The sequence below is a fragment of the Trichoderma citrinoviride genome, assembly GCF_003025115.1.
Source record: "Trichoderma citrinoviride strain TUCIM 6016 unplaced genomic scaffold BBK36scaffold_10, whole genome shotgun sequence".
Classification (NCBI taxonomy): domain Eukaryota; kingdom Fungi; phylum Ascomycota; class Sordariomycetes; order Hypocreales; family Hypocreaceae; genus Trichoderma; species Trichoderma citrinoviride.
This window is the reverse complement of record NW_020194718.1, coordinates 24,419-46,137: the sequence shown is the minus strand read 5'-3', so window position 1 is coordinate 46,137 and position 21,719 is coordinate 24,419. Positions and strand designations below refer to the sequence as shown.

General features: G+C 53.7%; 6 protein-coding genes across 6 annotated transcripts; 2 read left to right on the top strand and 4 right to left on the bottom strand.

The window, feature by feature from the left end:
* Positions 1-631: 631 nt before the first annotated feature.
* Positions 632-3,109, top strand: BBK36DRAFT_1123691 (hypothetical protein; the record flags this gene model as incomplete). Its single annotated transcript, XM_024891091.1, has 1 exon — positions 632-3,109. One exon carries the CDS (start codon positions 632-634, stop codon positions 3,107-3,109), a length of 2,478 nt encoding a protein of 825 aa, XP_024747841.1.
* Positions 3,110-3,529: 420 nt separating this feature from the next.
* On the bottom strand, positions 3,530-5,384 carry BBK36DRAFT_1135823 (SHMT-domain-containing protein; the record flags this gene model as incomplete). The annotated part of the gene is made up of 5 exons (XM_024892774.1): positions 3,530-4,677; positions 4,748-4,885; positions 4,967-5,060; positions 5,125-5,181; positions 5,246-5,384. Coding segments are annotated over 5 exons (1,576 nt in total), but the record flags the coding sequence as incomplete, so codon positions are not given.
* A 1,134-nt stretch (positions 5,385-6,518) lies between these two features.
* BBK36DRAFT_1123472 (60S ribosomal protein L19) lies at positions 6,519-7,185 on the bottom strand (the record flags this gene model as incomplete). Its single annotated transcript, XM_024891057.1, has 2 exons — positions 6,519-6,665; positions 6,766-7,185. Coding segments are annotated over 2 exons (567 nt in total), but the record flags the coding sequence as incomplete, so codon positions are not given.
* Positions 7,186-7,933: 748 nt separating this feature from the next.
* Positions 7,934-16,405, bottom strand: BBK36DRAFT_1135822 (ARM repeat-containing protein). Its single transcript, XM_024892773.1, has 4 exons — positions 16,048-16,405; positions 13,922-15,987; positions 8,609-13,864; positions 7,934-8,542 (listed from the first exon to the last, which is right to left on the bottom strand). Exons 1-4 carry the CDS (start codon positions 16,184-16,186, stop codon positions 7,991-7,993), a joined length of 8,013 nt encoding a protein of 2,670 aa, XP_024747838.1. The 5' UTR covers positions 16,187-16,405; the 3' UTR covers positions 7,934-7,990.
* A 1,499-nt stretch (positions 16,406-17,904) lies between these two features.
* Positions 17,905-19,235, top strand: BBK36DRAFT_1123010 (NAD(P)-binding protein; the record flags this gene model as incomplete). The annotated part of the gene is made up of 5 exons (XM_024891004.1): positions 17,905-18,250; positions 18,312-18,381; positions 18,460-18,768; positions 18,864-18,980; positions 19,055-19,235. The coding sequence occupies 5 exons, from the start codon at positions 17,905-17,907 to the stop codon at positions 19,233-19,235; spliced, it is 1,023 nt and encodes a 340-aa protein (XP_024747837.1).
* A 227-nt stretch (positions 19,236-19,462) lies between these two features.
* On the bottom strand, positions 19,463-21,058 carry BBK36DRAFT_1123468 (NADH-ubiquinone oxidoreductase; the record flags this gene model as incomplete). The annotated part of the gene is made up of 3 exons (XM_024891056.1): positions 19,463-19,632; positions 19,706-20,693; positions 20,756-21,058. The coding sequence occupies 3 exons, from the start codon at positions 21,056-21,058 to the stop codon at positions 19,463-19,465; spliced, it is 1,461 nt and encodes a 486-aa protein (XP_024747836.1).
* Between the last annotated feature and the right edge of the window lie 661 nt (positions 21,059-21,719).

The following is a 21,719-nucleotide window of genomic DNA, read 5'->3' as shown; positions in this document are numbered from 1 at the left end:
GTCCGGTTAAAGATGCAGGTCCATGTACTCTGTAGCCATCAAGCAGCACCTGAGCGCTGTGCTCACCTCCAGCCACCGCATATTCGCTCGACCAGGCTGAACCCCGGCCCTCTGCACGACAAATTCCTCCCCCGGCATCATCACCAAAAACAACCCGCGCCGAGCTCGCTTCAACGGCCCCTCAGCTCCAGCTCCAGCTGTCATAAAACGGCTTTTTTTCCTATCCTTGCCTGCATGGCGCACTACACTAGATTGTGTAGGCTAGCGCATCCGGCCCAGACGCTGATACCTGCGCCTCCTTTGTCGACGTCCCGGTATATTCGCACCAGCTGGGCCATTTTGGCCATATGGCGCCCCTGTGAGATATCAGCTAGCTGACCGCAAGCTGAACTTGTCTTGCAAATGTCTACCGAACATCCTCTGGCATCGTCTTATTTCAAACAGCGGCGGCAAGACTCTAGATCGTATCGTCTCTATATTAAAGCTTCGTTCGGCTGCCTAGCCCATGCATTCTTCTGCCTTGACTGCCCAACTCCGAGAGGCAAGTTAGGATTCGAGTGAAAATCCCAGGCGACTCGGTTCCCTCCGTGGCATCACCCGCTTCACTGCCGGAGTCGTCCAGTTGGAGAAAATGTTCGCCTTCGATCCGTCGGTGCTGCCCCAGCTTACAACCCGCAAGGCTCTGATAGTGGTTGACCTTCAAAACGACTTCGTCGATGCCGTTGACGCCGGGCTACCAGTTACGCAACCCGATGGATTCGTTGACCGCATAGTCGAGGTCGCAACTGCTTTTCGTTCGGTGGGCGATGTTATCTGGGTTCAGTCTCAGTTCGACAAGGCCCGCGGGATCGACAGCGATCAGATCATACTGTCCGACAACACGCCGACTTCCCAAAGCAAGGGCAAAAACGTCGCCACCGAGGGAACTTCCGATGACTCATTGGATGCTGAGGCTTTCCTAAGCCATGAGGAGCCATCTTGCGTGAAGCCTTCCCACCCGGGGTGCGACATGCCCCAGGTTGTTGCGGAGGCGGTCCGCAAGAGCGATATCAAATTGACCAAGTCTCACTACTCTGCGTTTAACGGGACCCATTTGTTACGCTCTCTGCGTGGCAAGATGGTCATGGAAGTTTTCATCTGCGGCTCCCTGGCCAACATTGGCGTCTATGCGACCGCCATGGATGCTGCTGGCCATGGAATGGCCATCACCGTCATCAAGGATTGCTGCGGCTATCGTCACGAATCCAGGCGGATCGCAGCTATGAAGAGCTTAGTGGAGCTGACTGGCTGTGAGTTTCTGTCCTCTCAAGAGGTTCTGAGCACCTTGCCGTCGGTCGAGCCGGAGACCAAGCCGGAGACCAAGCCGTCACCTGAAGCGCCAAAACGGGTACCAGCGAAAGCAACAGGCGTCAGCACTGCTGAAGATATCACCCAATCGCTGCTGGAACTCAAGCTAGATTCCAGCCCATCTGACCCTGCCACTGTCGTAAAAGAAACAATATCGGAACCGGTGGCGAAGAAGGAATCCCAGGCTTCTGGGACGGAGAGACAGGCTGCTGGCACAGAATCCCAGCCCTCAGTCGCTGCATCTGCCGATGCTGACAGCGAATCTGAATCATCGCCTCAACAGACGCTCTGCGAAGGTGATGCCGATGTCATTCTGGATGCATTGCCAAGCGGCTTAGCAGAAGAAGCTTTTGAAAAGTTGGAAAAGGAGGTGCTTTGGCAGCGCATGTCGCACCAAGGCGGCGAGGTTCCTCGGCTGGTTGCTGTTCAGGGCGAGGTCAGCGAAGACGGTACCATGCCAGTCTATCGCCATCCCGCTGATGAATCCCCACCGTTGCTTCCCTTCTCTCCAACGGTCAAGGCCATCAAGGACGAGGTAGAGAAGCATCTCGGCCACCCCCTGAACCATGTTCTCATTCAGTTCTACCGTGACGGAAATGACTACATTTCCGAACACAGCGACAAGACACTGGACATTGTCAGGGGGTCATATATTGCCAACCTCAGCCTCGGAGCGGAAAGAACCATGACTTTAAGGACTAAGAAGCTGGATAAGGGTCTTTCCGGAGCGGCATCCGACGATGGAAAGCGAAAGATTCAACGGGCTAAGCTCCCGCACAACTCGCTGTTCCGCATGGGCTTGCAGACCAATATGAAGTGGCTCCATGCCATCCGACGCGACAGGCGTGCGGACCGTGACAGGTCGGCTGCGGAGCTGGCCTATTCCGGGCGCCGTATATCGCTCACATTCAGGCATATTGGCACGTTTCTGGATCGTGACGAGACCATTATCTGGGGCCAGGGAGCGACCGGCAAGACTCGTGACTCTGCACAGGCGATCAGAAACGGCCAGAGCTCCGATGCTGTGAACATGATACGAGCGTTTGGCATGGAGAATCATGCGTCCGATTTTGACTGGGACGCCCATTACGGCGGCGGCTTTGACGTGTTACACATTAGTAACTCGCCCAGGTTCTTTGCCTCCGCGGATCCCGTAGTCAACATGCGCATTGTGCTCATGCTGACTGACTTTGGTATCAAGTTCGCCAAGGGGAGCATGGCTTCTGGCACCGACGTTCAGAGCAGCAGTCGAGGCAACCCATCGGCGTTCTGGTCGCCGCCCATCAAGTTCGTTGACAACGACGCTGCCAGATCCGTCGTCCAAGGCGACATGGCCATCATGCTCTATCTGTACTCCCGCTACGGCCCGGGCCTCGGTACAGAGGCAGGCTCCGCTTCACCTGGTCCAGAAAAGCTTGCCGTGCTATACAGCCAGCTGCAGCAAGGGCTGAATCTCTTGCACATCTGGCGGCAAGCGAGAAGCGAAGGAGATGTCCCTGGCGGAGCATTGCCCGGGAAATTGAAGCAAGAGCTTGCCGTTTGGGAAGGCAACATTGCCGACGACGAGGGCAAAGGCAAACGCCCCGTGTTTCTCTGTGCGGACACTTTGACTCTGCCTGATTTTGCCACGTGGCCGGTTCTGCATTTCATCGTGGAAGAGTATGGCCTGGACGTAGCGTTCAAAGGCCTGGACAGATTACGAACCTATTATGAGACTGTTCGACAACTGGACAGTGTCGCTGCGGCTGTTGGAAATCAATGATTTCCTCCAGCGTTTAACACGAGAGGGCAGTGCTTCCATTCAACTATAGGAGCACATCGTCCTCTCGAGTACCCCCAGTAGTTGCTTAGAAGCACTCACTTTTGCCTTTTCACTCCCGTTGAGTGGGCGAACTTGCCAAATTTAGCTTCATCATGATACGTTAGCCTTGCTTTTGCTATTCCTTTCGCGCCCCCTCTTTAAGAATTACTGCCCTCACTGCCTCCCCGTTATAGATTCCCCTTTTGTATCTTCACAGAGCGATCATTTAACGCATGGTAAAAGAAATATGAATGTCACGTAGTAACTGGTCAGCATATACCCTGTATACCCCTATTGGGAGACGCAACTCTCCGATGTAAGCACTCGTGACACAATGCAATGTAGTTTTAAGAGAGGAATTTATTATTCGGCATTACATATCTACTGAGTTGAGTCCCAAGGGAGAGGATAAGTGCCTACCCAGTCCGCAACTTCGCTCCTCAGCTGCACAATCTCCGGATCCCTATCCCCGTTGCCAAGGTGGTCTACGAACAGCTTGAGCTTGCCAGGCAACTTTTCGCCTCGCTCCTCTGCTGCGGCCCTGACTGTCTTGTTGATGCGGGTCGCAATGGTGACGGCTCGGTCGACAACATCAGCCACTCGTACGAAATCATCCTCGTGGAACCCGCGAGTCGTCATGGCGGGCGTGCCCATGCGAAGACCGCCAGGCACCAGAGCGGATCGATCGCCCGGCACGGTGTTCTTGTTCGCGGCGACGCCGACAAGCTCCAACACGCGCTCTACTCTGCTGCCGTCAATGCCGTGGGGCTTGAGGTCAACAAGCACCAGGTGGTTATCGGTGCCGCCACTGACAAGGCTATATCCTAGGCCGCCTTTGCCCTTCTCCTCGCCGAGGCGTTTGGCAAAGGCCTTGGCATTTGCAAGCACTTGAGATTGGTAAGCTTGAAACTCGGGTGTCTGTGTTTGCTTCAGCGCCACGGCAAGAGCCGTGATGGTGTGGTTGTGGGGACCGCCCTGATGGCCGGGAAACACGGAGTTGTTGATTGGGCCTTCGAGGTTGTACATTTCATCCTCTTTGGTCTTGGGGTTCTGCCTGCGCACGCCCTTGCGGAAGAAGATCAACGCTCCGCGAGGACCGCGGAGACTCTTGTGGCTGGTAGTCGTGACGATGTCTGCGAAGGGGAAGGGGCCAGGCAGCACTTTGGCGGCAACGAGGCCAGAGATATGCGCCATGTCTGCTACCATGTAAGCGTTCACCTTGTCGCAAATCTCCCGGATGCGCTTGTAATCAATCAGGCGGCTGTAGGCGCTCGTTCCGGCGACAATGATCTTGGGCCGGTAGATGGAGGCCATTTTCTCGAGGTTATCGTAATCGATATAGCCGGTGCGCTCATCCAGCTGATAAGGCAGGGTCTCAAAGTACTTGGACACGGCGGAAATCTTCTTGGTCGGCGTCTGATAGCCATGAGACAAATGCCCACCGTGAGGGAGGTCAAGGCCCATCAGTCGGTCATGGGTATCCATAAGCGCCGAGTACACATAGAGGTTGGCCGGAGCGCCAGAAAGAGCTGGAGACGGGTCACCGTTAGAAGAGAGCTGCTTGAACGATGAGGCCCTGGGTCGCCATGTTGAACCTACCTTGAACATTGACGCCCCATGACTTGGGATCGAGGCCAAATGCTTCTAGTGCTCGCTGCTGGCAAAGTCTCTCAGACTGATCGATGAACTCGTTACCACCGTAATACCGTGCGCCAGGGTAACCCTCGGAGTACTTGTCTGCAGACATCGTTCGTCAGCTACCTGATTCATGTTCAAGACTCTTTCGGCGTGGCCCCTCCAGCTGCGGGAGGCGCTTACTCTGCATGACACTCCCCAGAGCATCCAGCACAGCTTGAGAGGTGAAGTTCTCGGACGGAATGAGGTTGATGAAGTGCTTCTGTCGGTTTTTCTCCTGCTCCAAGGCTCAGCATGCGCCACAACAGCTGCGTGTGGTTTCAAGCGGGATTCAGACGGACTCGTTCGATAATGTCAAACACAGCCGGGTCGGCCTTTTGGAGATGCGCCGAAAGGAGCTGTCGGTTCCTCGTGTTAGCACCAAGAGCCTTGCCTGCCACTGCCAATTGAAGCGCCGCCGACCTGCTGTTGGCCATCCTGGGCGAGCGAGGCCTTTGTCCGTCGAGCACCGAGGCATGCCGTGGCCACAGACGGTCTCGCTGCCAGTCTCTTCAGGCCGCCGAGAGGAAGCGCCGTGCTTCGCAGATAAGAAGCTGCCATGGTTTGGCCTTGGGAGGTCAACGACTGCGTAAAGAGGGGAGAGAGAAGCGGAGGGAGGACGGGACGGGACAGGGCCGAGCAAGAGACTGTCGCCTGCGGAAGCCGTTGTTATAAGAGCTGGAAGATGCCGGCGATGCTTGCCGGTCACGCAGGTCCGATCAGCGCGGTTCAATAAAGCGGCGCCCGTGCCCTGGCCGTGGCTTTCCGTCCTGCCAAAGTCTCGTCCCATCACCCCACATACAGTAAGGTACGGCTTGTTAGTACGGGCACCGCCTGTTCCTGCAAGTACTAGAGGTACATATCAAGTAATACGGTACTTTGAATGCATTGCCTCTACGACACATGGCCATTAATCCAATCTCCTTCGTTTCGCCGCCTTGTCTACGATACAATGCACAAGGCAAGTAGGTAGTGCAAGGCATTATTACCTAGATTAGAGTACACAATGAAAGGAGATGCAGCCGTGAGGCAAGTATTCCTCATCGCCTACTAGGTACCTACTAATTGGCATGATACAACTTGCTGCCTGGATTCAACAACACAGAAACTCATTCACCCGCATCACGGAGCACCAAATACCGGCGATGCGTGTCGGCTTATCCTTTTCCCGCTCCCCCACAGACTCCCCGCTAAAGTACTCACGGTCAAAAGAGATCCATCACAGGTCCGATCGACCACAGCCAGCTCGAAAAACCTCACTTAGCAGCCCAGCTGCCAAACAATGCTCGTACCACTAGTAGTACTGTCCCATGAACTTGAAGATTGATGTATCATTACTCGTGCTTCTGCCTGTGTACTCTTTTCTCCGAATAATCTGCACCGTCCCCGGGGCACAATCATGAGACAAGCATGTCTATAGTGGTAGTCCCGCACCCTCAATCAAATCCCCTCGTATTATTATCCATAAAATCGTCGAGTCACAGCCATATCCCGACAGGCAAGAAATTCAACCACGCATTTTCAGCACAGACGAGCGAGCCGGCACCTCGAGCATTTACCATTCCATTTTTGTTTCAATGCTACATGCCACAAACCCACCGGTACGACTGTAAAAACCAGAAGGGCGTAGAAAAAAAACCCAACCCGTAGACTCCAAATGCAGCCCCTCAGACCGAGAATGTCCTTCAAACTGGTTTTACTCGTCGCCGACCATCAGAGCATTTCGCTTCGCCGCCACCCTCTCCAACTTGCGCTCACGAGCGGCCTTGGTCTTGGCACGCTTGGCGTCCATCTCGTCCTTCAGAGCCTTCTCACGCTGCTTCTCGGCCTTGGCACGGTGGATCTAAAAGAAGACAACACGTTAATACATCATGGAACTCTCGCAACGCCAGGCTTTTGCTGCCCTTCCAGAAATTGGATGGGATGAATGGATATCAACGTACGTGCTCGACCAGGGCGCGCTTGTGCTTGAATGTGTTACCCTTGCTCAGGTGGTAGAGCTCGTGGTAGAGGTGCTTGTCGATCTTGCCGCTGGCACGGTACTTGACCAGAAGGCGTCGGAGAACTCGGAGGCGGCGCATCCAGAGGACCTGGCTGGGCATACGAGCGTCGGCGGTACCCTTCCTCTTACCGAATCCACGGTGTCGGCCTTCTCTTCGGGCAAGGTTCAGCTCGCGGGCTCGGGATCGCGAGTGCATCGTCACCGGCTTTCGGATAATGAGGCCATCGGCGACGAGCTTTCGGATGGTCTGGCGCGAGTTGGCGTTTGAGATCTCGCTCTGCTCGCTGGGATCAAGCCAGATCTTGCGCTTGCCGCAGCCAATGACCGACGCGGCAAGGCGCTTCTGAGTTCGCAGGTTGACCCTACATCATGAGGAAGCAGATTTTTTGTCAGCATCACGTCTCTTGCTGGCTCAAGGCATCGGCTTCGCTGAGGGCTGTCGTTCTTCATCGTCCAATCCTTTCCATGAAGCGTCCGAGGAATGTGGGCTTACATCTTGAATGATTTCGATATGGATGGCCGGCCCTCGATGGCGATGAGGTTGGATGAAGTTTGGGGGGGGAGGGTTTACGAGTGCCAGAATTTCCAGCGGGCGGTAGCAGTTCTGCTGAAAGTTTGTGGGTTCACGTGCACTAGACCCGGAATTTTAGCACAACTTTCAGAGAGTGGGCTAAGCGAGGGCTCTGATGAGTAATGGCTTGGCATTTTACGCTGGTAGTATCACGTGACTCTTGGAACTCCGGATGTGGACCTCCGGGATTCTGCCCTAGAACGGCAATGCTCTCTCCGCGGCTCCGTACATGTGCTCCCCAACAAGCGCGAGCTATCAACGGACATCTACGGGCCGCCTCAATTCTACTTGGATATAGATAGTAGAGAAGGACGGTATTACTTCGTTGGTCTGCTCCGAATAAGCTGTTACCTGGTTATTGCCCCTAAGCAGCGTACGAATTGGACCTTCCCATGTTCAAGGAGATGCATATGCCCTCTGCTATACTTCTACCAAACCACCGTCATTCGAACGATGTTCTCTTAGAATACCACGATGCCCGTAAATGCTAGGACAAACGTCTTGGATATAGGTTACATGTAATCTTCATCTGTTTTACAAGATCCTTTGCTTTTTTTGACCCCAAATACCGCAATGCCTATCCACATGCTTCCGCTCATACAGCAGCCTCGCCTCCGTCAATTTCTACCTTTCCCACGCTCCATATCTCTCGCTCATCCTCCAGCTCATCGTTGGAGAGACCCAGGCTTCCTTGTCCTCCCTCTGCCTCTCTCCTCTCCCTGGCTTGAACGCCAAGTCTCATAGCAACTCGCTTGAAGTAGTCGCTCATACTCCTCTTCACGTTCGGAGGCAGGTCGTTGCCTGGGCCTGCCATATACTTATCGAATATCCGGCTCTCCTCGTCCGCAACGCTAAACAGCTCAATGAAGGCCGCCTCAGCAGAGAGTTTGACGGGTATCACCGGATCCCTAACGCTCGCGAAAATCGGTGGTGCTAGAAGGGATACGTGAGGTCGTACCAAATCGGCGTTTTTCCTGCTCAATGTCCGGATGATCACCAGGGCGAGACGTCGCGAGTCTGTAGCATTTCCAGGCTGAATGACGGCCGCCAGCGTGTCGAATATCTGCTTGATGTCATCGAATGATTTCGGCGGCGACGAAAGCAGCAGCTTGCCCGTAGCAAGGATGAAATTGTCCGCAATGTATGTCTGCGCGAGGTTTGTAAGCTTAGTGGCTTATGCAAGGGATCACTCATTACTGGAAAGCACACTTACCCTCTTATCCTTCATCCCCCCGCAGAGCAAGCCTGGCAATTCATCCATTATAGCGCTTGACTGCAAGATGCTTGGTGATTCAACCAAGACCGAGTTCAAAGCCAATGCGGATGATTGGCTGAACTGAGGTGTTATGACTCTGTTTCTGAGCAAGCTCATAGCAACGTCATCGGCAACGTTCTTAATCAAGGCGCCGAGAAGCTTTGCATTAGTGACCACCATGGCCTCGTCTCGCTCATCAGTATCCGCGTCAATCAGAGACAGCACAGCGGATCTGGAGGATTCTCCCATGTTTGCGCCAGCTCTGCTGACAACCTCATACAAGGCCTTGAACATTGCCGTCCTCACGCCCGGATCAGTGGTCTTTGCGCCCGTGACGAGCTCGGTGATCAAGGGGTCAATGCGGGGCGTGTAGTTGATCAGAGTTCCCAGAGCCTTTGCCGCTCTGGTCCTCAAAACCTCACTCGAAGGATCGGCCAACGACTTGGCAAAAGTACGTTGGAGCTGAGGCAAGAAAGGCTTCAGCGCTGTTGGCATCTTCTCTAGCAAGTTATTCAATGTGAGTAAGATGGCCGATTTGACCTCCGTAGCACGTTCTGACACGACACGGATGAGCGGTCCCGTGATTTGGGTAACAAATGGCTTCAGTGACGCCTCGCTAGTCCGGTCCACGATGTCCGAAATACCAAGCGCCGCTTGTACCCTTTGCTCAACGGTTCCGTTGATGAGGCCCTGCAGAAAGATTGGCAGGATGGCACTGATGCCCTTGGGAAGCTCGAAGCCGCGCAAGTTGGCACCCGCAACACCAACGCGCTGGAGTGTCTGCCGAGTCGATACAACAAGTGATTCCATTTCTTCCTTCTTGAGCCTTTTGGTGAATTCTGCAAGGGCGGCCCAGGCAGCTTTGACTACATCCAAGTCTCCGTCATCGAATGAGTTCAACAGCGATCGAATGATATCCTGGTTATATCGCGAGTAGTCAACACTCGCCACGGCGAAGAAATTTTTCAAGTGCACAGCCGTAGCAGCTCTCCGCCGATGATCGTCATGCTTGAGCAGGCCGAGAAGAACATTCATCACGGTATTGAGGCCGTCATACTCGTCGATTGACTGAATCACAGTGTCGAACGATGTTGCCAGCTCCTCCCGCAGACCCTCGTCGCTACAGTTGATCTCATTCTCCATCAACGATTGGATAATGTTAGGGAGGCGACGGTTCATAGCTGCGCCGGCAACCTTAGACAACGAAGCCAAGGCCTTTGCATCAAATGCCGAGATCGGTGGAGTTGTCAATGTCGGAATGAGATTAGGTAGAATGATATTGGACCGGGTGGCCTCAGTCAATAGCGTCAAAAGAGCCGACAGGGCATTCTCTGCTTCATTCTCGGATCGCAGGAGGTTGAGCAGGAAAGGAAGGACTTGGTCAACTGCCCGCTTGCCAAAGATTTGTTGAAGGGAGTCAAATGCTTCGGCGGCAGCCTCCCTAACCTCAGCATCTGAGTCAATGAGAGCGGTGCGGACGACCGAAATGAGTGTCTTGTCATGTTCCTCGAGTGATTCTGGGGACGCCGAGGAGATGAGCTCGCGTAGAGCAAGACAGATACCTTGCTTCGCATCCGTATCCGTGGACGTTTGCAGGCCATTCTCCAGAGTGGGCAGCAGAGTGGCGAGGACACCATCGCCAGCTTTCCTGATCAGCTCGCCGAGCGCATTACTGGCAATGACTTTGTGTTCCATGTTAGAGCTCCCGAGTCGCTGAATTAGGAGTTTGGTGAGAGTTGGCACCAGTTCCTTCAATGTCCTAGGACTGTGCACAAGAGCTTTCCACACTGAAATGGCAGCAGACCGGACCGCTCCAGCAGTGTCGCATCGACAGATGTAAAGAGTTGACAGGATCTTGTTTCGCTTCTCCTCTCCAAGCACTTCCTTCAAGGAAGCACTTGCTTCTTTGACATTTTCATCCTCCTCGTCCCCTGGTTCCGCGCCAGCTTTCACACCCGTGAGGTTGAAGAGAAGATCACCAACAAGCTCGACGGAGCTGAGACGAATCCTGTAGCTGTCGTCTGCCAGTCCTCGCTCCAGTTCAGGCAGAAGAAGGTCTACAGCACGAATTGCGAAATTCTTGACAAGTAATCGTCCAGCACGAAGAGCTGTTTCGCGAATAGATTCCACGTCATCCGCCAGACCCGCCAGAATAGGGGGAACGATCCGGCCCAGGTATGCCGAGAAACTATTACCGAAACAGACGGGGAGGAAAATGAATAGCGACATGAAGCCTTCGCGGACTGCTGGTTTGGATGACTCGACATTCTGAAGAATAGTTGGTAGAGTCTCCTCGAGTCTGCTCGTGCCCAGGCCGGCCAGGACCTCGCTCAAAGCTTGCGCGGATCCAAGGCGGTCGCCGGCGCCAGTATCGGACTTCAGAGTCTGCATCAACTCGGGAATCAAGTTCGGTAGTGCGTCCTCACCCAGCTTCTCGACCAGAGAGCCGAGAGCCCTGGATGCTGTCGCACGGGTCGTTGGTACCGGGTCAACGGCTGCAAGTTTCAGCCCGGAAACGAGGACCGGGAGGTGCATGACAATGTCCTTCTTCTCCGTCAAATGAGCCAGACTACCAATCACTTGTGCCGCCTTGCGTTTCGTGTTGGAGCGGTCGCCCAGGCCGCGCTGCAGAATGCGGGTGATCAAAGCCAGGGAGGGTGCATCAAGGTAATGCACGAACTGGACCTTGATCAAGGCATCCAACGCCTCATCAGTGTACTTCGTCGGGTCACTGAGAGCCTTCAAAATCACGTCGACCAAGCTCTTCACTTCAGGATTGTTAATGACATCGCCAAATCTCTTCAAGCTTCTGTTGGCGGCAGCCCTAACTTCCTTGTGGCTGTCATTCAGCACGGCAGTCAAAGGAGGAATGATGTCGGGAAGGCTGGTAGCGAGCTGGTTCGGATCGAGGTATGCCATTGCACCAAGCAGATCGCAAGCGCCTCGCTTGCTACGCCACTGCTGGTCCTCAAGCCCGTCCAAGAGCGTTGGCATGATCTTCTTGACACCATAAGAGCTCAGCTTACCGAAGCAAGCCTTCGCGGCCGCCAAGCAAGCATCTCTGACATCCGCGTTGGCATCTCCGAATCCGGTGAGAAGTAGTGGCACAATCTGAATGACATATGGTTCGAAAAGACGACCCAGCATAGTAGACAGAACCTCAAACGCCACAAGAGCAGCCTCTCTTTGGTGGGAGTCTTTCTTATTTTCCAAAGCTCCCCGGAGATCTGACATGATTCGGAACTCTTTGATAGTGGAGATGCCTCTACCAAGAATCAACCCTGCCAGACCGTACGCAGCTCCTCTTTGTGTCGCATACTTCTTGGAGTTCAAAAGCTCGTTCATCGTTTGCTGTATATATTCGGGCAGCTTTGACGGGTATGCCCTTATGAGCGGAGGCAGGCATTCGGCGATCGCGTACTGCACCATTTCGGATGGCGTATTCAAGGTTGCCAAGAGTCGCTCGATCACAACAGGGATCTTTTCGTCGCCCGGCTGGAGATGGCGAGCCAAAGCGCCATACATGATAACCACCGCCTCGTTGACACGATCGGCTTCGTCGCTGTTCTTGTCGGCCTGCTCCAAGGTCGTTTCGAACTTCTTCATCAGCTCGTCTATGATGCTACCTCCTTGGAATTCTATCACCCGAATGGCAGCATCGAGCGTTTCTGTTCGAACAGAAGCATTCTTGTCTGCCAGAGGTCCAGACTGGATCAGGAAATCGAGCAGGTGGCCAGCTTCGGAAGAGTTCAAGACATTGGCCAGTTCCTTGAAGGCGGTGGCAATGCCGTGCCTTGCTTCCCATGGGTCCGACAAGTCCATCTTCTTTGGCATCCCGAATTCGTCGAGAAGCTGGACCTTTGGTTTCGCCATCTCCAAGTAGATAGACTCGAGCGCTGGTATTACGGTCTGGAGGGTATCCTTGTGGACTTGCGCCGCCTTTGCAAGAGCACGAGCCGCAGCTCGGCGGAGTTGACCGTCTTTGCTTTTCAGGAACGGCACCATGAGCATAGGAAGCTCGGCAGTAATCTTAAACCCGCTCTCTTCCCATATCTCGGTACCCAGCTCTTGGTTTTCTTCTTCGTCGTCATGACACGCCAGCCAAATCTCGCTGCTCGAACCCAGTTCACTCATGTCAACGTCTGCACTGATAGATTGCAACACGGCAGTTCTGACATTGGCCTGCGGTACTATAGCCCCGCGAGCAAGGACCGTCATCTCCTCGGTACTGATGTTTGGGGCGATACAGCGGCAGATGTCGGAGAAGCAGTCCTTGATGAGTTTGTAGTGTTGGGCATGGCTTTGCATCGAATGGATCAGGACCGTGAGGAGCTCCGCACGCGGTATTGATTCCTCAGTAAAAGTAATACTGTGGAACGAGATGAATTCCACGGCCAAGACGATTTGGGTGTCGCGATCATCCTGAGTTGCACCAACGCCTCCTTCCCTCAGGATGTGGAAGAGGAGCGGGAAGATGTATATCAGTGACACAGCGTCAAACGGCCGCTGCTCGCCAGCGAATCGGAGCCGATATAGCACCCTTGTTGTCAGATCAGAGAGTTCTTCATCTCCATAGGTCCCTGGCGGAGAGAGATTTCGAAGCCTGAGCGTGGCAATACCAATTGAAGGTCGAACCGGGCCCAGCCTGGAGCTCACTTTGTCGGCGCAGGTGATGTAGACCTTGGACGCTGCGTCACCTATGATGAGGCTCGCACCAGCTTCCATAACGGCAAGGAGTGAAGTGATGGCAGAACCGAGCCAGAGTGCCGCATCAGTCGGCGGTCCCGTGGCCAAGGAGTCTATAATTCCGACGCCACGGAGAAGCTTGGCCTCGATCGCTTGGACTGACGCTCGGATTTGTGCCTCTTTCTTCAACTGAGCATTCACTTTGGACGTCTCTTCGGCAGTGAGTTTCCGTTGCGGGCCTTTCTTCTTTTCGAGCTGGTCTCTCAGCTCCTTCTCCCATTTGACGATATCATAATCTTTGACATTCTTGTTTATGGTCTCGTTCTGGCCCTTTTTGCTCAGCACATCCACGAAGCAGGTGCCCTCTTGGGTTCTGAAGATGGCGGCCTCGACTGGTCCGATTGCGCTCACGGGCTGCGGGTCAAGATCTTGCTTTATGAGGTCTGTAAGTCGGGGGATAATGGCTTCCGGAGCAACGAAAGCCAGCTCTGCCGCAGCACGATATGCAGCAGTCCGGATGACATCAACCTATGATTCTCGTCAGCGGCGATTGCGCCCTTTGGACTTTGGCAAATTCGGTCATACCTTTTGATGCACTGATGTCCGTTCGTTGATCTCATTGAGCAGTGTGTCAGCATATTTCGTGGCAAGCCTTCCGGGATCGACGCCCATTCGAAGACAGGAGTCTATCCAACTGGCTCGTGGTATCAGCTCTCCTCGGCAGATAATGAGTAAAGAACAAGCTTGGTGCTCCAATGTCTCTTCTGAGGCGTTGCCCCCAAGCGCTTCCAGTTCCTTGGAACTGATACATATCGCTTTCAGAGCCCTGGTCAGATCGCGCGTCTCGATAGCCAAATCTTTGTCCCCAACTTGAATAGTCTGCTTCAGGTGAGACCACAGACCATTGATGATGACATCGGCTATCATGCTAGGGTTCTGAGCATAGAGGGCGGAGAGGGATTTGGCGCTCTCTTGTCGCACATTTGAGGGTACGGTGGAGGCCGTGATGAGATGTATGATAGCCTCAGCCCATGCCAGAACTACCTCCTTAGGGGTGCTGCTCGCCAACTTGGTGGCAACAGAGGACAGGGCAAGACGGAACCAATGGCAGTCCCCCTCGCTTGCAATCTTGTTGAAGATTTTGGAGTTCAGGAGGAAGGATTGTGGCGAGGCTAACGCAAGAGTTGGCGGCGACAGCTTCAATAGATCGGATCCAACCTTTGAGTCAGCGAGCCATTGCTGCATTAGAGGGAACAGAGCAGTAAGGATGTAAGCCCCAACTATGATGCCGCTCTGGGCAGTCAGTATGGGGTTGGCAATGACTTCATTGAAGTTGTCGATGAATTTTGGAGTAACTGCTTCTGTAAACGAAGACAAGGCAGCGTTCGGGTCCAAGCCATCAATGACGCGGAAGATGGACCCTACACGAAGCAGCCAGGTTTTGCGAGTCGCCGCCTTCTTGTCCGCCAATCCTTTAAGCAGCACGCTGAGGACAGGCTGCGAGACTTCGCTGTTGCCCTGCAACAAGACATTGATCGCTCGGCAAAGCGTCAACGTCTCGGCGGCCAACGCTACTTCGTTTCCTTCCTTGCCAGCAACAGTTGCCAAGAAAGTGGACACCTTTTGGGCGTTTGGGCAAGTAAGGGGGATTGCTTGCAGCATTTCTGCATGGAGAACGCGTTGCTCAGCGGACGCCAGCTTACCCGCCTTCAGGGGACCCCCGATTTCCTCGATGGTGTTGTCGATTGCGTCCGGCTCGTGGCATCGTGCAATAATGGCACAGAAAGAAGCGAGAACGCCGTTTCGTATCAAGACATTGGTGGACTTGACGTTTGAAAGTAAAAGTTTCAGCAGCTTGCCAGTCAGCAAGCTTGAGAGGTCGAATTCGGCTGGCAAATCTTTCACTAAGCTTTGGAGAACACCGTCCAGGATTACTTCAGGAGTACGAAGCAAGCTCTTTTCTAGAGTTGGAACAACTTGAGTCTGGAACTCATCAAGAACCGCAAAGCTAGAGAAAAAATCGCCCAGTCCGGCTGCGATGTGACTCGGTAGTGCAGTCCGAGAGCCCAGAATCTCGCGATTGTAGAAGTCGTAGTACTGGGACTTTAGGGATTCCAGCGTAGGTCGCACCGCAGGCCGACGAGCAGCAACTCCAGCGATAACCCCCAAGATAACGGAGTACCTGGCAGTAGGCTTGCTGCGTGCCGACGTCAAGTTCTTCACGGCATCAGTTACATTCTGGGGTCCTGAGGTTGGGGAACTGAATAGTTTTCGAAACCCCCTTCGAGTAACTATGATGGCCGAGTGGGCCAGCGTGGGCCTCGAGGACGGCCGTACACACTTTTCCAGTGCATCTGCGTATGCCAGCAGGATATCATTACCAAACACTGCCCACGTAGGCTCGGACAGATGCTGCAGCAAAACGCTGCACCACTCGACCAAGACAAAGGCGCTGGATGTGGCAATTCCCTGCTTCGAAGCCTCCTGTTGTAGCGTTTGGACCAATAGCTGCAGCGTCGATGAGGGAGCATCCCTCGTGACGATTGATACTAGGCATTTCTGGGCGGCCAGCCTAGATTCGCGATCCTGGTAGGAGGCGTGGGTGTTGAAGAGGAGCTGCAGAACGTGGGAGGAGAGTTCGTCGTCGGATGCTATGTCAAATGGTTAGCCAGTCGCGAGTCTGTCGAGTCCGGAGCAAGGTGTAACGGTACGTTTCCGAGCCACTGCCTCGCCCAGAAGCTGCAGCTCAGCGATGCGCACAGCAGGAGAGGACGAGGCCAGAGCCTGGGCAGACCGAGTCAAATCGATGGCGCCCTCGGCAGCATTGCCGCTGGGGGCACGTTCAGACATATCGATTCACAGCCCTGGCAGGGAGTGGCGGACAGGTCATCGGGGGCTCTAGGATTTTTTTCGACAAGTCGACGGCTACTATCGTGAGCCACGAAGTGTGTAGTAGTAGTGCTATTATTCTTGCGAACTTTTGCCTTGCCTTACCTCAGGTGCTCTAGTCCAGGTTTGCCCCGCAGCGACCACCACGACAATGCCCCGCACTAGCCTTTCTGGTTCACTGCTTGCTCGCATTGGCCTCCAATTGCTTCGAAAGGCCTGCCTTGTTCCTTGGTGGAAGCCATAGCTCAATGGGGTGTGCGGAGTATTATATAAGGAGCCGGCTCTCAGATAATCTTCAGCAGCGCAAGGTATTACCGACATGGTCGATATCGTGGGAAGACTGTGTCTCTTCTTCGATCTTCTGAAGTAGTAGTACTGTCATTCAGCGGGTTATTCGGCAATTCTCTCTCCACAGCTACCGTCTGCTCAACAATCAAGAATCCACAGGACACAATCGTCTGAATCTTGTCCTCGGCAGAAGGGGTAAATCATGTAAACGGCTTTCAGTCGCAGACTCTAAGCTTGCTTCTCACGACTGAAGACTGGCAGCAAAGTTGCACGTTGCAATTGGGCGATTCCCTTGAGCATCGTGGTGTGTTCGGGAAAAAGGAAATCATGAAGGCGAGTCGCAATAATACTCAGAACCACCTCGATAGTCACAAGATAAGCCATCCCGAGAGAGCCGCCACCGGCAACACCGAGTAATTAGATAAATTGAAATACTAATGTGATCGGATTGTTCACGATATCGCCACGACATTACCTGTTTTATTGCTTCAGTCCTATATGGCTGTTGAGTTGGGCAGTAGTGCTTAGCATCAAGCCCAGCTCACAAGGTGCCCTGGAAGGGGGCTCGCTTTTTTATTCTGCTGCCTGGATGCACACGAGTGGCTTCGATTCGTGCCGCTAGCTCGACTACCCACTCTAAAAGTTTGAAGGATGCCTGAAAGCTCCCGGTAAAAGAACTGGAACCCAGTGCAGATTCAGTCCTGAGCAGCAAGTCTGGGAACTTCGTTGACGACGGGGATTGGGCGAACAACAAGTATTACAAACACACAAGGCCTCTGAACTGGGGAAAAGCGGATGGAATGGAGCTGGAGCTGGAAACGAAGAACTATACACACAAACCACACGGCTCATCGAGGGGCCAAGTCTCCGTTCTCGACAGCCAGCTTTGCTTCGCTCGCAGCCTTTGACGGAGAGCAAGCGTCATGCACAACACTGTCGCCCGGATCTACCCAAGCGGGAGATGGGTATTATGGCTTAGGTACAGCGAGGTCGGTCAGGTAATGTAAGCAGGTAAGGTAAGGCATGTATGTATGTAGGGCACCAAGTCACAGGTCGTCATGCAGAAGGCTTGCCTCCACATGTCGTCGTACTACCTGCTGCTAGCAAGTCTATAGCTCAATTGCCGTGGCCATTTCGTGGGTTGTTCCATGGAGCATTCCTACCGATCGAAGATAGCCGCCTCCACCGTAATTCGAGGGCCGCGGTTACGGGCGAGGTCAGGAGACATTACAAGCGACACACTCTGGCGCGCATGTATCGTAGGGTCAGGCAGTGGCAGGTATAGATACACGTATATATAGCATCCCCCTTCTCCCACCTCTGAGCTCCCGCAAACATCCTCTCCCCAAAGCCCGGACAACATGGCCGCTACGGTGAAATCTTCCACGCTCATGCTGCGGCTCGCGGCTCGCCGAGCCTTTGCATCCGCACCCGCCAGACGCCTGCCGCTGGCCACAGCAAGAAAGTTCCACAGTGTGCCGCCGCCGCGACAGGATAAGCCCGGCAGCCACTCTCGAACAGATGCCGAAGTCGAGTTTGAGTATCCTCCGGAGCATGAGCTTCCCAGCAGCGAGCCCGTCCTCGGTACTGGCGGCCAGTATGTCAAGCCGACGCTTGCCAGCTTCTCCCTCGATGGAAACGTCGGTGTCGTCACTGGAGGCGCAAGAGGGCTGGGACTGGTGATTGGCCAGGGAATGGTCTTCTCCGGCGCTGACCTGGCCCTGGTCGACATGAACAGTGAGATTCCGCGTGCCAATTCCACGTTGCTGGTACTCCAGGTCAGCTAACGCAATGGCAGAGGAGGAGGCCGAGAAGCAGACGAAGCTGCTTGTCGATGCCTTTATCAAGGAGAACCCCAACGCAAAACGGTCAGTGAGCGTAATGGCGAGTTTGGGCAGCGGCCGCTTGGCTCTGCGTGTACATACAGACAGCTGATCCACGTCCAGCATTCCCAAGGTGACGGCGCATTACGCCGACGTTTCTGATGCCGATTCTGTTGAGGCGTGTATCTCTGAGATCATCCAGCAGCATGGCAAGATCGACAACTTGGTCACCTCGGCTGGCTTCACCGAGAACTTCGAAGCCATCAACTATCCCATTGACCGACTCCGGAAGCTCTGGGGTGTCAATGTAGACGGCACATATCTCTTCGCTACGTCGGTTGCTCGTCACCTCATGCAGAGGAAGAGCCCCGGTAGCATGGTCATGATTGGCAGCATGTCCGGGGCCATTGTCAACGTGCCCCAGCCTCAAGCGTGAGTGCAATGATGGATTCAATCGTCTCAAAGTCAAAGGGAGACGTGATTGGGCGCAGAGAGAATCAGCAAGCTAACGATTTGGACTGCATCAGGCCTTACAACGCCTCCAAGGCTGGAGTTCGCCATCTGGCAGCTTCGCTCGCCGTTGAGTGGGCACATGCTGGCATCAGAGTCAACTGCCTCTCGCCGGGATACATGCTGACGGCTTTGTGAGTTTACCTAACCTGCGGTGTCCTCGATTGCAGCCATGAAGTTCGGCGAGCTGACTCATATTCTCAACTAGAACCGAGAAAATCCTGGATGAGAATCCCGAGCTGAAGCAGAAATGGGTGTCCCTCATTCCCCAAGGCAAGATGGGCTTGCCTCAGGATCTCATGGGCCCAGTAACTTTCCTACTGTCTGATGCCAGCCGCTATGTAACCGGTGCGGACCTTCGCGTTGATGGCGGTTACACCCTCACATAAGAAGGCTTTAGTGGTTAGTAGTCGGAGCTCAATCCCGAGCGTGTACATAGTATAAGTTCCTTGAATCGAGAAGAATATTTTAGTCATATCTACTTTTCAATGTTTTTTTTGTTTGTACATATTAAGACACAATATCAACTTTGGCACAAACCCTGGTGCACTTTCGCCCAAGTAGCCCTTTATCGGCATAGTCCAATGGATGATCTATGAGTAAGAACCGTCTATGCTCATTGACCAGGAGAAACCAGTCTCCCATGAGCCCTTGAATCATGCTCCCACCCACCAGCCAGCGCCGGACCCCCTGAAGCCTTGGCATATCTCTCCATCCTGGCTTCGAGCTCAGGTCTGAAGTGGCGGATGAGACCCTGGATTGGCCAAGCAAAGGCTTCACCGAGAGCTGGAAAAATAGAAAGGGATGTCAGAAAAACCGGACACCTACAGTAGAAAAAGGGGGGTCGAGTACAACTTACCACAGATAGTGTGACCCTCAACCTGCTTCGTCAGCTCCTGGAGCATGTCAATTTCCCTCTCTCGTCCTTGTCCTTTTTCGAATCTGCTCATGATCTGCTCAGTCCACTTGCTGCCTTCGCGGCATGGTGTGCACTGGCCACAGCTCTCGTGACGGTAGAAGTGGCTCAAGCGGCTGATGGCACGGACAACATCTGCACTCTTGTCCATGACGATGACAGCCGCTGTTCCCAGACCAGACTGGCTATCTTTCAAGGCATCGAAATCCATCAACTGGTCATCACAGACACTCTTGGGGAGAATGGGAGTAGAAGAGCCGCCAGGAATAACAGCGAGCAGATTGTCCCAGCCACCTCGGACTCCACCGCAGTGTTTCTCGATCAACTCGCGCAGAGGAATTGACATCTCTTCTTCAACGGTGCAAGGGTTGTTCACATGGCCCGAAATGCAGAACAGCTTCGTGCCTTGGTTACGTTCGCGGCCAAACCCAGCGAACCAGCTTCCTCCACGGCGACAGATGGTTGGTGCAACGGCAACAGTTTCCACATTGGCCACAGTTGAGGGGCATCCGAAAACGCCGACCGCGGCAGGGAAGGGTGGCTTGAGTCGTGGCTTTCCGGGCTTTCCTTCGATAGACTCGATCAGGGAAGTCTCTTCTCCGCAGACGTAGGCACCAGCACCGCGATGAATGTAGACGTCGAAATCGTATCCGGAGCCACAGGCGTTCTTGCCAATGAGGCCGTCTGCGTAAGCTTCGTTGATCGCATTCTGAAGGATGGCGGCTTCGTGATAGAACTCTCCACGGATATAGATGTAGGCAGCGGTAGCGTTCATTGCCCGACCAGCGACAAGACATCCCTCGACGAGTTTATGGGGGTCCTTCCTCATGATTTCCCTGTCCTTGCAGGTGCCAGGCTCGCCCTCATCGGCATTGACCACCAGGTACCGCGGCTTCGTGTCCTTTTCCCAGCCCTTGAAGTTCATGAAAGACTGTTTTCTCGTGGGTTAGAGACTCGTCAAGGCCCAACTCAAGGGCGGAGATCGTGACATACCCACTTGAGACCGGAAGGGAAACCTGCGCCACCTCGCCCGCGCAACCCAGAGGCCTTGATCTCGCTGATGATCCATTCGTCGCCTTTCAGTAGGATCTCCTTCGTCTTATGCCAATCGCCCATCTTCTTGGCGCTTTGGAGGTTGGCAGGCATTCGCCCGTAAAGGTTCTGGAAAATCCGGTCCTGGTCCCTCAGCCCACCATAGGTTCGGGCGGCGCCTCCATCCTGAACAGTAGCCAGGCCTCTCGTGGCACCCCGCGAGAGACTTATGGCTTTCTTCGAAGTTGCTCTGGCAGACAGCATGGTGGTTGTTGCGATTGATCGCGAGGTCGGAGGGTCGGAGGGTCGCAGAGCGAAGAGCTGGGTTGAAGATTGGTGGCAAGACTCTGAATTGGGGATTTGATAACGGAGCTGTTTGATTGGCTAGCGACTTTGCCTCGATTTCCAGCTTGAGACATTTACAGAAAATGCAGGCAACGCTATGATTACTAAGGAGGGAGAATTCAAAGTACGAATACTATCTAGTCTAATCAATTTGATAAAATACATAGTAATTCTTAGTTTCTATATATTCTATTATATTTATGTAATTATATATTTTAAGAAAGAAAATCAATATTTTTTTTTTCTTATAACTATAGAAATATTCTCTATTAAAATATATTACCTGTATATTTTCATAGTATATACGTAGTTATTTAGCCTACTTAGATAATCTCACACAAAGGGCTAGCGTCTTTACTCCTTGGTGCCTCTAGGGATCACGGCTAGCAGTAGCAAAAGCCAACAAGTGGAGCACCTCACCCCGGATGCGACTACCAGTGACCTTGCCGCCTCATCATACGGAGCGCCGTCGATAATACCTGCACGCGTCACAGCTTGCACACAATGTTGGAACCAAGCAGCTTGTCCGAGTTGTTACCCTGATCCATGAATCTTAGCAGCGGCCTTTGTTCTGGATGCC